The sequence below is a fragment of the Panulirus ornatus genome, chromosome 15 (assembly GCF_036320965.1).
Source record: "Panulirus ornatus isolate Po-2019 chromosome 15, ASM3632096v1, whole genome shotgun sequence".
In the NCBI taxonomy this organism is placed as follows: Eukaryota; Metazoa; Arthropoda; class Malacostraca; order Decapoda; family Palinuridae; genus Panulirus; species Panulirus ornatus.
The window spans coordinates 23,033,969-23,051,272 of record NC_092238.1 but is presented as its reverse complement, the minus strand read 5'-3'; the positions used below and the strand labels follow the sequence as shown (position 1 = coordinate 23,051,272).

Sequence of the window (17,304 nt, the reverse complement as noted above, 5' to 3'; positions counted from 1 at the left end):
CTTCTGTACAACCTTCAAAGCAGTAGTGGTAACATATGTTCCAATACATAGTAGATGGTCTGTTTTTCAATTGATGCCAAGGTGGTAGAATGGTGAAATGAAAAAAGTGTCTTTTCTAAGAAAGTAGCTCGTAAAAAACTCAAAGAGACCATTAATCAACATGATAGAGTAAATTACTTATATTTGTGTAAAGTATAAGAGTTATATGACTAAGTCAATATGAAGCTTATGTTGCTGAAAATAGCAGAAGAAACCTTGAGGAGTTTTACAGTTAAGCTGGAAGCATGGGTCATTACCTAGTTAGGTGTTCCATTGATTATGGAAAATGTTGAATTGGCAATGAAGCCAAGGCAAAAATCCGAAATTAATTTTTTGCATGTGTATTAATGATTGAAGACACAACCTTCAAAGCAGTTGAGAAAACACATGTGCCAATGGGTAGTAGACAGTGTATTTGTAAACAAAGCCAAGGTGTAGGAATATTCAAATAATAAAGTACCTTTTGCCTAAGAAAGTAGTGACTTTTAACTAACAATAGAGTAAATTATGTAAATTTGCAGAAAGTAAGAGAGTTGTATGACAAAGTGAAAGTTAATATGAAGCCTATATTGCTAAAAAATAGCAAAAGAAACACTTAGGTGTTTTACAATTATGTTAGAAGCAAAAATGTCTTTACCAAGTCAGTTGGTTCATTAATTATGAAAAACAATGAATTGGTTCAAGATAATGAAGTTATGGTGAAAATCTTAAATGACTTTTTTGCATATGTATATATTGGGAGGTGAGTTTGAATGGAGAAAAACTGGAGGAAGTGAAGTGTTTTAGATATCTGGGAGTGGATCTGGCAGCGGATGGAACCATGGAAGCGGAAGTGGATCATAGGGTGGGGGAGGGGGCGAAAATCCTGGGGGCCTTGAAGAATGTGTGGAAGTCGAGAACATTATCTCGGAAAGCAAAAATGGGTATGTTTGAAGGAATAGTGGTTCCAACAATGTTGTATGGTTGCGAGGCGTGGACTATGGATAGAGTTGTGCGCAGGAGGATGGATGTGCTGGAAATGAGATGTTTGAGGACAATGTGTGGTGTGAGGTGGTTTGATCGAGTGAGTAACGTAAGGGTAAGAGAGATGTGTGGAAATAAAAAGAGCGTGGTTGAGAGAGCAGAAGAGGGTGTTTTGAAGTGGTTTGGTCACATGGAGAGGATGAGTGAGGAAAGATTGACCAAGAGGATATATGTGTCGGAGGTGGAGGGAACAAGGAGAAGAGGGAGACCAAATTGGAGGTGGAAAGATGGAGTGAAAAGATTTTGTGTGATCGGGGCCTGAACATGCAGGAGGGTGAAAGGAGGGCAAGGAATAGAGTGAATTGGAGCGATGTGGTATACCGGGGTTGACGTGCTGTCAGTGGATTGAAGCAGGGCATGTGAGGCATCTGGGGTAAACCATGGAAAGCTGTGTAGGTATGTATATTTGCGTGTGTGGACGTATGTATATACATGTGTATGGGGGGGGGGGTTGGGCCATTTCTTTCGTCTGTTTCCTTGCGCTACCTCGCAAACGCGGGAGACAGCGACAAAGTATAATAAAAAAAAAAAAAATAATATATGATTTGGAGGCACATCCCTGTGTCTCAAATCCAGCTTTATTGATAAGAGAGGAGAACCTCCTTCAGTAGATTGACATAGAACCTGAAGACATACTAATAGCTGTAAACATTGAAATTAATGAAGTGGCAGCAAAAGAAGCAGCATATGAAATAGTTAAGCCCTTGATTGCCCTTTTCAATGAATCACTTGCTGTATGTAAAGTTCCAGATGAATGGAAGTTTGCCAGTGTAACACCAATATTCAGAAAAGAGTGAGTCACTTCCCGGAAATTATCATACGGTGAGCTTAATGTCTGTAGTTGGAAAACTTACAGAATTATCATTTGAGATAGAATTGCACCCCATTTAGAGGACCTTTCTTTCATTAATACTTGATTACTGTGTCCTGCATCGGTGAGAATGTGCCAGAAACAGATGAAGAAAGACCATATCTGCTCACATCCATTCTGTATCTGTCATGTTGTGTAATGCACCGAAAACAGCTCCCTATTCAGGCCCCACAGACCCTTCCATGGTATACCCCAGACACTTCACATGCCCTGGTTCAGACCATTGACAGCTTGTCAACCCCAGTATATCACATTGTTCCAATTCACTCTTAATCCATGCGTGACTTTCACCCTCCTGCATGTTCAGACCCCAGTTGCTCAAAATCTTTTTCACTCCATTTTTCAGCTTCAGTTTGGTCTCCCTGTTCTCCTAGTTCCCTCTACTTTTGATGTATATCCTCTTTGTTAGCCTTTCTAGGCTCATTCTCTTCATATGTCCAGACCATTTCAGCACACCCTCCTCTGCTCTAGCAACCACAATCTTTTCCTTACCACATCTCTCTCACACTTTCATTACTTAATCATACCACTTCATACCACATATGTCCTCAGACATATCATAGCAAACACATCCACCCTTCTTCTCACAATCTGATGCCTCACATCCATATAATATTGTTGGGTCTACTGTTCCTTCAAAAATATCCATTTTTACCTCTCCAGATAGCGTTCTCTCTTTCCACACATCCTTCAGTGCTCCCAGAACCTTTTGCTCTTTTCCCCACCCTACAGTGCACTTGTGCTTCCATGGTTCCATTGGATGCCATGTCCACTCCCAGATATCTAAAGCAGTTTACTTCCTCCTCTTTTTCTCCACAAAGCATCTCTATCTACCCTATCACATGTCTTCTCTAGATCCTTAATTGACACACCCAGGTCAATCTGTTGCACACATTATCTCAAGCAAACACCTGATCCACACATCCTCTACCACTTCTGAAACCACACTGTTCCTCCCTAATATGATGTTCTGTACATGCCTTCACCCTCTCAATCAATACACTCCCATAGAACTTAACAGGTATACTCAACAAACTTATACTTCTGGAGTTTGAACACTCACCTTCATACAGTTGGACTATACATGCATTCTGCCAATCCTCAGGCACCTCACTATGATCCTTACATTCATTGAATATCCTTACTAACCAATCTAACAACACAGTATCTCCTTTTCTTGATAAATTCAACAACAATACCATCCACTCTAGCTGCCTTGCTGCATTTCATTGTATTCAAGGTTATAACTACTTCTTCTCTCTTCACCAAACCAATCTCCATGACTCTTTCACTTTGCATACCACCCCAACCAAAACTCCCTACATCTGGCACTTTATCATCTCACACATTTAACAATCCTTCAAAATGCTCACTCCATCTCCTCACTTCATTACTACATATTATCACTTCACCTTTTGACCACCTCACCAATGCTCCCATTTGTTTTTTGTCTTTCTCACATTATTTACCTCCTTCCAAAACATCTTATTCTCCCTTAAGTTTACTGCTGCTTGCTCACCACAACTTTCATTTCTCCTCTTTTTCAACCCCTGCACCCTCCTCTTGACCTCCTGCCACACTCTCTTAAACATCTCCCAATCATTAAGACTCCTTCCCTTTAAGTTCGTACAAAACACTTCTGTTTTCTCTTTCACAAGAAGCTTTAGTTCTTCATCACACCACTCCATCCCCTTTTTAAAGTGCACCCAGCATCTCTTGCATATGTCATCACTGCTTCTCTAAATACCTCCCATTCCTCACCCACTCCCCTTGTTTCATTTACTCTTGCCTTTTACCATTCTACACTCAATCCTTCTTGGTATTTCTTCACACAAGTTTCATTTCTAAGCTCACGTACTCTTACCACTCTCTTCTCCCCAACATTGTTTCCTCTTCCGTAAACCTCTACAAATCTTCACCCTAACCTCCACAAGATAGTGATCAGACATCCCATTAGCTGCCCCTCAGCACTTTTATATCCCAAAGTTTCTCTCTTACACCCCTATCATTTGATATGTATTTTGATAATGGCCACTTACTCTCTCTCCTACTCACATATATATATATATTTTTATTTTTATGTTTAAGGCTTCAGTCATGGACAAAAGTTCACATCAAGGCTGATCCCTAATTGGTATATTGAGAGAATTATGAAATGGAATAAGAAATGATAAGAGAAAGTATTTACGAATTTTTGAGAAAATGAAAAATCTCTCTTTTAAGATTTGTCAGGTCATAGTTATTGGGAAAGATGTGAGGAGGTAAAGAGTTCCAGAGCTTCAACGTGTAGGGAAAGAAGCAAGTGTCAAAATAATCATGTGATGCAGCAGCTTGCCGAGTATTTTTCTCTTATCTTAATAAACATATCGATCAGTCAACCAAGAAGAATATACTAGGATCCTGTTATGGTGCACCTGTCTTGCCTTCGCATTTGTTCCATCTCATAGTCCACATGTTTCTTGCATTCCACTATATCTATACATGTACTCCCACAGACTTCTTTCACTTATATAAATATTTTTGTCTATGTTCTCATGTTATTTGTTCTCACTTGCTCATACTTCTATCACATATTCTGTTATATGGTTTGATATGGAATAATAATGTACATTTTATCTATTCAGTAGTGGTGTTTGCAAAACTGTCTTTTCTGTTTACCCAGAATTCTCATGGCAGTAAATATACTACCCATTCTATTGTGAAATAAGTAAAAGTATTGAGGAAATTTTGTTTGTCCAAATTCAGTTGCATATTTCTTTCTTCACAGCTTGTGCAACTTGGAGTACGTTGGCAATGTCGTGCATTTTCCAGTGACCCAAATGTAGATAAAGAACAACCCAAATATCTTGTTCAGGGGGAAGATTTAAAAAGGTGAGTGACATAGATGAATAAGAGGTATGCATAACTCGTTTTTTGATTGATTTTTTATACAGTTGATTTTACTTTCATTTAATCCCAATCTTAATAGGATGTTTTTGCTTGCACAACAGGTTAGTTCATGCGTGATTTGTTTCTTTCACCCAGGTATATTGGCACATCTTTTCATTATCCACCATAAGTTTTGTCCTCTTCTAAGTACAGTCAGTCACTTCATCTGATCTTTTGTTATGCCTTTTCTTGCTTGGTGTCCTTAGGTTAACTCTAGATTAATAAGTTTTTGCTTGTCACACCATTAGTTCATGTTACCTTTTAACACTATTTTTGTATTGTCTGCATACTATACTACACTTAGATTTTTTTTTTATCATATTTTGTCCGTCCATCTGTCTTTATTTTATCCTTTGCCTGTTGATCTGTCTTTTTGTCCATCCATCCATCATCTATTGAGGGGAGTTGCACATTAACATGCAACATAGCCTTTGTCATGACTTGAAAAGTGTAGATCATCTGGTATATTTTTGGTACTACACAGTCATGGCCAGGAGAGATGGCCAGAGAGCGTTATTGGATTACGTGTTAATTGATAGGCGCGCGAAAGAAAGACTTTTGGATGTTAATGTGTTGAGAGGTGCAACTGGAGGGATGTCTGATCATTATCTTGTGGAGGTGAAGGTGAAGATTTGTAGAGGTTTTCAGAAAAGAGGAGAGAATGTTGGGGTGAAAAGAGTGGTGAAAGTAAGTGAGCTTGGAAGGAGACTTGTATGAGGAACTACCAGGAGAGACTGAGTACACAATGGAAAAAGGTGAGAACGAAGGACGTAAGGGGAGTGGGGGAGGAATGGGATGTATTTAGGGAAGCAGTGATGACATGCACAAAAGATGCTTGATGCATGAGAAGTGTGGGAGGTGGGCAGATTAGAAAGGGTAGTGAGTGGTGGGATGAAGAAGTAAGATTATTAGTGGAAGAGAAGAGAGAGTCATTTGAATGATTTTTGCAGGGAAATAATGCAAATGAGTGGGAGATGTATAAAAGAAAGAGGCAGGAGGTCAAGAGAAAGGTGCAAGAGGTGACAAAGAGGGCAAATGAGAGTTGGGGTGAAAGAGTATCATTAAATTTAAGGGACTTCACCTCCAGAAGATAGTAATCAGCCATCCCTCCAGCTACCCTTCTCAGAACATTAACATCCAAAAGTCTTTCTTTTACACACCTGTCAATTAACACATAATCCAACGATGCCCTTTGACCATTTCTTCTACTCACATATATATATACATAGGTATATCTCTCTTTTTAAACCAGGTATTCCCAATCACCAGTCCTTTTTCAGCACAAATCCAAAAGCTCCTCACCATTTCCATTTATAACACTGAACACCCCATGTACACTAATTATGCCCACAACTGCCACATTACTCACCTTGGCATGTACATTACTATCTTGATAAAAACTTCTCACTACTAGTAGTTTTCCTCTTACACCATATATTAGTAACACCTTCCACAAGTCATCATTGTTAACCCTGTTGTATGCTTACTCCAGATCCATAAATGCCACTTAAATCCTTTTGTTCCTCTGAGCATTTCTCACACAAATTCATCAGAGCAGACACCTGATTGATTCAAACATCCTCAACCAATCTTGAATCCTCATTTTGGTGCTTTGTGCATGTCACCACCCTCTTAATCATCACTCTCCCATAAATCTTCCATGATACTTTCATCCATCTCATACCTGTATTATTCAAACATGCACCTTTACCCCCCTTGCCTTCTATACATTAGCACTATACAGGCGTTCTGCCAAGCCTTAACCACCTCACAGTAATCCATGCATACTTTGAAAATCCTAACCAACTAATAATGTACAAAATCATCCCCTAATGCAACCGCAATCCCGTTCACTCCAGCTGCTTTGCTGCACTTCATTTTATGCAAGGCTTTCACAATATCTTCTCTTTTCATGAAACCACTTGCAATGACTGTCTCCCCTCACATGCCTCCATGTCCAGAACACCTCACTTCTGTCACCTTATTGAACACATTCAGCAGTCTTTCAAATTTCTCCACTCTTTACCTCATCTCTCCCTGTTACCACTTCCCCATCATTCCCCTTTACTGATTCTCCCATTTGTTCTGTTGTTTTCCTTACTCTAATAACCTCCTAAAACTTCTTCAGATTCTCCTTGAATTTTATTAATATGCATTTACCCCAACTCTCATTTGCCTTCTGTTTCAGCTCCTGCATCTTCCTCTTCATCACCTGATATATGCAAGATGGTCGATAGGTCAGTAGAATGTTAGCGTCATATACTGTATGTATTCCATATCTTTTTCAGGGTGAAAATGTTAAATGTGTTTGAACCTTGCACACTTCAACTAGGTGACCGTAACTATTATTCGTCTAAAGAAGGAGATGTAATCATGACAAGGGATCAGTGGAGGAAGCTCATGGCAGTCCAGTTGTCAGCAGACCACACTAATCCCTGTCCACTTCGACCACGTCCTGCAAAGAATAAGTCAAGTAGGAAGTTACCTTGTCTTTCAGATATCCTTATCACTAAATTCAGGGTGTTTATTTTGTGTGTAGCCAATAAATTTTTCTTTAGAATCAATATTCTTTTGTTTCTTATGTATGATTATCGTAATTTTTCAACCATTTCTTTGGATGTTTTTTATGATTTTATTTTGCACTTCTCATTTTGATTGTCTTCATATACTTTTTGCCATACTTTACTATAGGGTACAACAGCATAACATAATGTCCTGAATTGTGGTGTTTCATTTTTCTTCATTAATTCCCTCCTTATAAAATAATACTACAGCTAATAGAAATTAGCTTGATAGATATGCAAAATGTATTATATAATATGATGGCCATTGTCATATACTGTATATGGAACACTTCATTGTTAAATGATGCTCTAACTTTTCCCACTGCTCGTAAGATGTCCTGCTGCCTTATAGTACTTTTAGTACCAGTAGTCTTTTTTTTTTGCTAGGTAGGTGCAGAAAAATTTTTCTCATTACCCGTACAATTTCTATTGTAGAAGCATGTCATTCAGCCTCTCAGGCTTTGTGTATAGTAACCTTGTGGAAAATACAGAGATCGATATTGATGTAAGTGATGAACTTTATCATACTTACTGGCTGTGAGGAGAATGGAGAATAATAACAAGCAAAATGTGAAGAAATAAGTGACTAAGAGATTGATTTCAGTGGGGGTAAGGAGGAGAAAGGCAAGCATAGGACTTCACTTCCCTCACACTTGGCTTTTTCCTCACTTCATATTGAGCAAATAACATAACACCTACACCTAATTATCATGGATGTAATCCTGTAGTGATAGAGGTCTGTGGTAATAATTGATAGCGGTTTGAATATTTCAGTGCATGTTTTGGTGGCAAGGTCACATGTATAAAGTGCACAGTGTATCATTCAGAGTGTGTTTTGTAATATTTTTGCATATGTTATTCGCCTTCAGCACTGTGACCAGGGAAATAATCAGAGTATTGTGTTATAAAATATAGGACCTCCATGCCCTTCCATGTTATCTCAAGCTGAGGTAGGAGCTACCCCATATGTACAAGCCATACCCACTCCTTATTTTCAATGTGCATTTTGTTTATTTCTAAACATTTTCATATTCACCACCACCATTGTTCCTTTGTGTATCATATGTGTTACCCATGCCTGCTTCTCTTGCTCTACTAGACCAACACACAGATATTTATATTACAATGATAATGATATAAGTGATTGGTTCTCAGTGAATGTAGGTTTGCGGCAGGGGTGTGTGATGTCTCCATGGTTGTTTAATTTGTTTATGGATGGGGTTGTTAGGGAGGTGAATGCAAGAGTTTTGGAAAGAGGGGCAAGTATGAAGTCTGTTGGGGATGAGAGAGCTTGGGAAGTGAGTCAGTTGTTGTTTGCTGATGATACAGCGCTGGTGGCTGATTCATGTGAGAAACTGCAGAAGCTGGTGACTGAGTTTGGTAAAGTGTGTGAAAGAAGAAAGTTAAGAGTAAATGTGTATAAGAGCAAGGTTATTAGGTACAGTAGGGTTGAGGGTCAAGTCAATTGGGAGGTGAGTTTGAATGGAGAAAAACTGGAGGAAGTGAAGTGTTTTAGATATCTGGGAGTGGATCTGGCAGCGGATGGAACCATGGAAGCAGAAGTGGATCATAGGGTGGGGGAGGGGGCGAAAATTCTGGGAGCCTTGAAGAATGTGTGGAAGTCGAGAACTGTTATCTCGGAAAGCAAAAATGGGTATGTCTGAAGGAATAGTGGTTCCAACAATGTTATATGGTTGTGAGGAGTGGGCGATAGAAAGAGTTGTGCGGAGGAGGGTGGATATGTTGGAAATGAGATGTTTGAGAACAATATATGGTGTGAGGTGGTTTGATCGAGTAAGTAATGAAAGGGTAAGAGAGATGTGTGGAAATAAAAAGAGCGTGGTTGAGAGAGCAGAAGAGGGTGTTTTGAAATGGTTTGGGCACAGGGAGAGAATGAGTGAGGAAAGATTGACCAAGAGGATATATGTGTAGGAGGTGGAGGGAACGAGGAGAAGAGGGAGACCAAATTGGAGGTGGAAAGATGGAGTGAAAAAGATTTTGAGTGATCAGGGACCTGAACATGCAGGAGGGTGAAAGGAGGGCAAGGAATAGAGTGAATTGGAGCGATGTGGTATACTGGGGTTCGACATGCTGTCAGTGGATTGAACCAGGCATGTGAAGGTCTGGGGGAAACCATGGAAAGTTTTTGGGTGAATGTAAAGGGGTGGAGTATTATAAAACAGTGAGGGGGTGGGTTTTGGGGCCTTTTTTGTTTTTCCCTTTCGCTCCTTTGGGAAACGGGGGAAAGGGGGTTTTAAAATTTATTTGGGGCCCCCGGGGGCCAAACCCGAATTTAAAAAGGGGGAAAAGAATTTAAATAATTGAATTGCCTGGTCTTGTGTTAAAAATTAAAAATGGAAGTTGGAGAAAAAAAGGTATGAAAAATTAACCCCGTTGCCCCTTTAAAGAATACCTGTTGTAAAAATTAGGTGGGTTTGGGGCCCTTCACCTTTTCTTTGGCACTTCCCCGGAAAAAAGGGAGCCAAACGTATTAAAATTTAAAAAATAAAAATTTTAAAAGGAAATTAATTTTTGAATTTTTTTATTAAAACTTTTTTCCCGGGTTTTGCATTCGGTGGTTTTTGCCAGGGAAAAAGAGAAGAAAAACCCGCCCACCCCCATTTTCAATTTTTTAAAACACCCAAAAAGTCCCACAGGCCCCCAATTAATACCCCCCAAAATTCCAACCCGGCTAATTACGATATATACCCCACCAACAACCCTTAAAACCCTTATTTTACCCCCTTTGGGGAAAAAAACTTTTTACTTTTTCCCTTATTTTTCCCGTTCCCCAGCCCACATGAAATTTTTTTAAACCCCTCCCCTTTCATATGGGGCCAGGAATTTTTAGGAAAAGCTCAAAAACCCCCAAATTTTTCCACCACATCTCTTTTTATTTTAATCAAACCCCCAAAAACCCCAAGCTCCCTTTCCACATCCTGGCCCCACAGAACTTTCCATGGTTTCCCCCAACGATTCACATGCCCTGGTTCAATCAATTGACAGCACGTCGACCCCGGTATACCACATTGTTCCAATTCACTCTATTCCTTGCACGCCTTTCACCCTCCTGCATGTTCAGGCCTCAATCACTCAAAATCTTTTTCACTCCATCTTTCCACCTCCAATTTGGTCTCCCACTTCTCCTCGTTCCCTCCACCTCTGACATATATATCCTCTTGGTCAATCTTTCCTCACTCATTCTCTCCATGTGACCAAACCATTTCAAAACACCCCCATCTGCTCTCAACAACACTCTTTTTATTAATGATGATAATGATTAATAATAATAATAGTAACAGAGGAGGGTGAATGTGTTGGAAATGAAATGTTTGAGGACAACATGTGGTGTGAGGTGGTTTGTTTGAGTAAGTAATGAAAAGGTAAGAGAGATGTTTGGTAATAAGAAGAGTGTGGTTGAGAGAGCTGAAGAGGGTGTATTAAAATGGTGTGGAGACACGGAGAGAATGAGAGAGGAAAGATTGACAAAGAGGATATATTTGTCAGAGGTGGAGGGAACAAGGAGAAGCAGAAGGCCAAATTGGAGGTGGGAGGATGGAGTGAAAAAGATTTTGAGCAATTGGGGCCTGAACATACTGGAGGGTGAGAGGCATGCAAGGAATAGAGCGAATTGGAACAATGTGGTTAACCGAGGTTGATGTGCTGTCAGTGGATTGAACCAGGGCATGTGGAGCGTTTGGGGTAAACTGTGGAAAAGTCTGTGGGGTGTGGATGTGAAAAGGGAGCCGTGGTTTCAATGTATTACACATGACAACTAAAGACTGAGTGTGGGAGAATGTGGCCTTTTTTATCTTTTCCTGGCACTGCCTCACTGGAAGAGGGATGGGGTATGTAATTTTATGTGTGGTGTAATGGTGACGGAAATCGATCAAGGCAACTACTATGAATATGTACATGTGTATATATGTATATGTTTATGTATGTGCATGTATGGGCATTTATGTATATTTTTTTTTTTCTTGCTTTGTCGCTGTCTCCCGCGTTTGCGAGGTAGCGCAGGGAAACAGACGAAAGAAATGGCCCAACCCACCCCCATACACATGTATATACATACGTCCACACACGCAAATATACATACCTACACAGCTTTCCATGGCCCACCCCAGACGCTTCACATGCCCTGATTCAATCCACTGACAGCACGTCAACCCCGGTATACCACATCGATCCAATTCACTCTATTCTTTGCCCTCCTTTCACCCTCCTGCATGTTCAGGCCCCGATCACACAAAATCTTTTTCACTCCATCTTTCCACCTCCAATTTGGTCTCCCACTTCTCCTCGTTCCCTCCACCTCCGACACATATATCCTCTTGGTCAATCTTTCCTCACTCATTCTCTCCATGTGCCCAAACCATTTCAAAACACCCTCTTCTGCTCTCTCAACCACGCTCTTTTTCTTTCCACACATCTCTCTTACCCTTACATTACTTACTCGATCAAACCACCTCACACCACACATTGTCCTCAGACATCTCATTTCCAGCACATCCATCCTCCTGCGCACAACTTTATCCATAGCCCACGCCTCGCAACCATACAACATTGTTGGAACCACTATTCCTTCAAACATAGCCATTTTTGCTTTCCGAGATAATGTTCTCGACTTCCACACATTCTTCAAGGGTCCCAGGATTTTCGCCCCCTCCCCCACCCTATGATCCACTTCCGCTTCCATGGTTCCATCTGCTGCCAGATCCACTCCCAGATATCTAAAACACTTTACTTCCTCCAGTTTTTCTCCATTCAAACTTACCTCCCAGTTGACTTGACCCTCAAACCTACTGTACCTAATTACCTTGCTCTTATTCACATTTACTCTTAACTTTCTTCTTTCACACACTTTACCAAACTCAGTCACCAGCTTCTGCAGTTTCTCACATGAATCAGCCACCAGTGCTGTATCATCAGCGAACAACAACTGACTCACTTCCCAAGCTCTCTCATCCCCAACAGACTTCATACTTACCCCTCTTTCCAAAACTCTTGCATTCACTTCCCTAACAGCCCCATCCATAAACAAATTAAACAACCATGGAGACATCACACACCCCTGGCGCAAACCTACATTCACTGAGAACCAATCACTTTCCTCTCTTCCTACATGTACACATGCCTTACATCCTCGATAAAAACTTTTCACTGCTTCTAACAACTTGCCTCCCACACCATATATTCTTAATACCTTCCACAGAGCATCTCTATCAACTCTATCATATGCCTTCTCCAGATCCATAAATGCTACATACAAATCCATTTGCTTTTCTAAGTATTTCTCACATACATTCTTCAAAGCAAACACCTGATCCACACATCCTCTACCACTTCTGAAACCACACTGCTCTTCCCCAATCTGATGCTCTGTACATGCCTTCACCCTCTCAATCAATAGTCGTAGAAGGCGACTAGAGGGGACGGGAGCGGGGGGCCAGAAATCCTCCCCTCGTATTTTTTAACTTTCTAAAATGGGAAACAGAAGAAGGAGTCACGCGGGGAGTGCTCATCCTCCTCGAAGGCTCAGACTGGGGTGTCTAAATGTGTGTGGATGTAACCAAGATGTGAAAAAAGGAGAGATAGGTAGTATGTTTGAGGAAAGGAACCTGGATGTTTTGGCTCTGAGTGAAACGAAGCTCAAGGGTAAAGGGGAAGAGTGGTTTGGGAATGTCTGGGGAGTAAAGTCAGGGGTTTTGAGAGGACAAGAGCAAGGGAAGGAGTAGCAGTACTCCTGAAACAGGAGTTGTGGGAGTATGTGATAGAATGTAAGAAAGTAAATTCTCGATTGATATGGGTAAAACTGAAAATTGATGGAGAGAGATGGGTGATTATTGGTGCATATGCACCTGGGCATGAGAAGAAAGATCATGAGAGGCAAGTGTTTTGGGAGCAGCTGAATGAGTGTGTTAGTGGTTTTGATGCACGAGACCGGGTTATAGTGATGGGTGATTTGAATGCAAAGGTGAGTAATGTGGCAGTTGAGGGAATAATTGGTATACATGGGGTGTTCAGTGTTGTAAATGGAAATGGTGAAGAACTTGTAGATTTATGTGCTGAAAAAGGACTGGTGATTGGGAATACCTGGTTTAAAAAGCGAGATATACATAAGTATACGAATGTAAGTAGGAGAGATGGCCAGAGAGCGTTATTGGATTACGTGTTAATTGACAGGCGCGCGAAAGAGAGACTTTTGGATGTTAATGTGCTGAGAGGTGCAACTGGAGGGATGTCTGATCATTGTCTTGTGGAGGCTAAGGTGAAGATTTGTATGGGTTTTCAGAAAAGAAGAGTGAATGTTGGGGTGAAGAGGGTGGTGAGAGTAAGTGAGCTTGGGAAGGAGACTTGTGTGAGGAAGTACCAGGAGAGACTGAGTACAGAATGGAAAAAGGTGAGAACAATGGAAGTAAGGGGAGTGGGGGAGGAATGGGATGTATTTAGGGAATCAGTGATGGATTGCACAAAAGATGCTTGTGGCATGAGAAGGGTGGGAGGTGGGTTGATTAGAAAGGGTAGTGAGTGGTGGGATGAAGAAGTCAGATTATTAGTGAAAGAGAAGAGAGAGGCATTTGGACGATTTTTGCAGGGAAAAAATGCAATTGAGTGGGAGATGTATAAAAGAAAGAGACAGGAGGTCAAGAGAAAGGTGCAAGAGGTGAAAAAGAGGGCAAATGAGAGTTGGGGTGAGAGAGTATCATTAAATTTTAGGGAGAATAAAAAGATGTTCTGGAAGGAGGTAAATAAAGTGCGTAAGACAAGGGAGCAAATGGGAACTTCAGTGAAGGGCGCAAATGGGGAGGTGATAACAAGTAGTGGTGATGCGAGAAGGAGATGGAGTGAGTATTTTGAAGGTTTGTTGAATGTGTTTGATGATAGAGTGGCAGATATAGGGTGTTTTGGTCGAGGTGGTGTGCAAAGTGAGAGGGTTAGGGAAAATGATTTGGTAAACAGAGAAGAGGTAGTAAAAGCTTTGAGGAAGATGAAAGCCGGCAAGGCAGCAGGTTTGGATGGTATTGCAGTGGAATTTATTAAAAAAGGGGGTGACTGTATTATATTCATGTGAGAAACTGCAGAAGCTGGTGACTGAGTTTGGTAAAGTGTGTGGAAGAAGAAAGTTAAGAGTAAATGTGAATAAGAGCAAGGTTATTAGGTACAGTAGGGTTGAGGGCCAAGTCAGTTGGGAGGTGAGTTTGAATGGAGAAAAACTGGAGGAAGTGAAGTGTTTTAGATATCTGGGAGTGGATCTGGCAGCGGATGGAACCATGGAAGCGGAAGTGGATCATAGGGTGGGGGAGGGGGCGAAAATTCTGGGGGCCTTGAAGAATGTGTGGAAGTCGAGAACATTATCTCAGAAAGCAAAAATGGGTATGTTTGAAGGAATAGTGGTTCCAACAATGTTGTATGGTTGCGAGGCGTGGGCTATGGATAGAGTTGTGCGCAGGAGGATGGATGTGCTGGAAATGAGATGTTTGAGGACAATGTGTGGTGTGAGGTGGTGTGATCGAGTGAGTAACGTAAGGGTAAGAGAGATGTGTGGAAATAAAAAGAGCGTGGTTGAGAGAGCAGAAAAGGGTGTTTTGAAGTGGTTTGGGCACATGGAGAGAATGAGTGAGGAAAGATTGACCAAGAGGATATATGTGTCGGAGGTGGAGGGAACGAGGAGAAGAGGGAGACCAAATTGGAGGTGGAAAGATGGAGTGAAAAAGATTTTGTGTGATCGGGGCCTGAACATGCAGGAGGGTGAAAGGAGGGCAAGGAATAGAGTGAATTGGAGCGATGTGGTATACAGGGGTTGACGTGCTGTCAGTGGATTGAATCAAGGCATGTGAAGCGTCTGGGGTAAACCATGGAAAGCTGTGTAGGTATGTATATTTGCGTGTGTGGACGTATGTATATACATGTGTATGGGGGGGGCCATTTCTTTCGTCTGTTTCCTTGCGCTACCTCGCAGACGCGGGAGACAGCGACAAAGTATAATAAAATAAATAATAATATATTTCGTTTTTTTTTTAATTTTCCAAAAGAAGGCACAGAGGGGGCCAGGTGAGGATATTCCAAAAAAGGCCCAGTCCTCTGTTCTTAACGCTACCTCGCTAATGCGGGAAATGGCGAATAGTTTAAAAGAAAAAGAAAAAGAATATGATTTATTATTAATCTATTATACTTGATCGCTGTTTCCCGCATCAGTGAGGCAGCTCCGGGAAACAGATGAAGAGTGGCCCATCCACTCATTTACACTATACATAAATGCCCATACATGCATATATACATACACATACATATAAACATATACATACACAGACATATACATGTATACACATGTACATATTCATACTTGCTTGCCTTCATCCATTCCTCTCACTACCCCACCACACAGGAAATAGCATCCCCCACCCTCTTCAATGAGGTAGTGCCACATTTGTTCACACTTAGTCTCTTGCTGTCATGTGTAATGCACTGAAACCACAGGTCCCTATCCACATCCAGGCCCCACATACCTTTCCATGGTTTACCCCAGACACTCCACATGCCCTGGTTCAGTCCACTGACAGCACGTTGACCCTGGTATACCACATCATTCCAAATCACTCTATTCCTTGCGCACCTTTCACCCTCCTGTATGTTCAGGCCCCAGTCACTCAAAATCTTTTTCACTCCATCCTTACATCTCCAATTTGGTCTTCTGCTTCTCCTTGCTCCCTCCACCTCTGACATGTATATCCTCTTTGTCAATCTTTCTTCACTGATTCTCTCCATATGTCCAAACCATTTCAATGCACCCTCTTCTGCTCTCTCAACTGCATTCTTTTTATTACCGCACACCTCTCTTACCCTTTCATTACTTACTCGATCAAACCACTTCACACCACATATTGTCCTCCAACATTTCATTTCCAACACATCCACCCTCCTCTGTACAACCCTATCTATAGCCCATGCCTTGGAACCATATAACATAACATTATTGGAATTACTATTCCTTCAAACATACCCATTTTTGCTCTCCGGGATAATGTGCTCTCCTTCCGCACATTCTTCATCGCCTCCAGAACCTTCGCCCCCTTCCCCACCCTGTGACTCACTTCCACTTCCATGGTTCCATTTACTGCTAAGTCTACTCCCAGATATCTAAAACACTTCACTTTCTTCAATTTTTCTCCATTCAAACTTACATTCCAATTTAATTGTCCCTCATCCTTACTGTACCTAATAACCTTGCTCTTATTCACATCTCTACTTTCTCCTTTCACACACACTTTTCCAAACTCATTCACCAACTTTTGCAGTTTCTCACTTGAATCAAACACCAGAGCTGTATCATTGGCAAACAACAACTGACTCATTTCCCAGTCTCTCTCATCCCCAACAGACTGCATACTCGCCGCACTCTCCAAAGCTCTTGCATTTACCTCCCTAACCACCCCATCCATAAACAAATTAAACACCATGGGGACATAACACACCCCTACTGCAAACCGACATTCACTGGGAACCAATCACTCTCCTTTCTTCCTCCTTGAACACATCCCATACATCCTTGGTAAAAACTTTTCACTGCTTTTAGCAACTTACCTCCCACACCATATACTCATAAAACCTTCCACATAGCATCTTTATGAACCCTATCATATGCTTTCTCCAGATCCATAAGTGCTACATACAAATCCATCTGTTTTACTAAGTATTTCTCACATACATTCTTCAAAGCAAACACCTGATCCACACATCCTTCACCACTTCTGAAACCACACTGCTCTACCCCAATCTGATGCTCTATACATGTCATCACCCTCTCAGTCAATGCCCTCCTATATCATTCCTCAGGAATACTCAACAAATTATGACTCTGTTGCTTGAACACTTACC

The 17,304-nt window shown here is 41.2% G+C and overlaps 1 protein-coding gene across 5 annotated transcripts in view; it reads left to right on the top strand.

Annotated features, from left to right (window-relative positions):
- The window catches only part of LOC139753747 ((E3-independent) E2 ubiquitin-conjugating enzyme UBE2O), a 455,778-nt gene that overhangs the window by 69,451 nt on the left and 369,023 nt on the right, over positions 1 to 17,304 (top strand). For all 5 annotated transcript variants that reach the window (XM_071670555.1, XM_071670557.1, XM_071670558.1 and 2 more), the window contains 2 exons: positions 4,701 to 4,804; positions 7,150 to 7,334. In XM_071670555.1, coding sequence (XP_071526656.1) covers positions 4,701 to 4,804; positions 7,150 to 7,334 — 289 coding nt within the window. The remainder of the gene's footprint in view (positions 1 to 4,700; positions 4,805 to 7,149; positions 7,335 to 17,304) is intronic.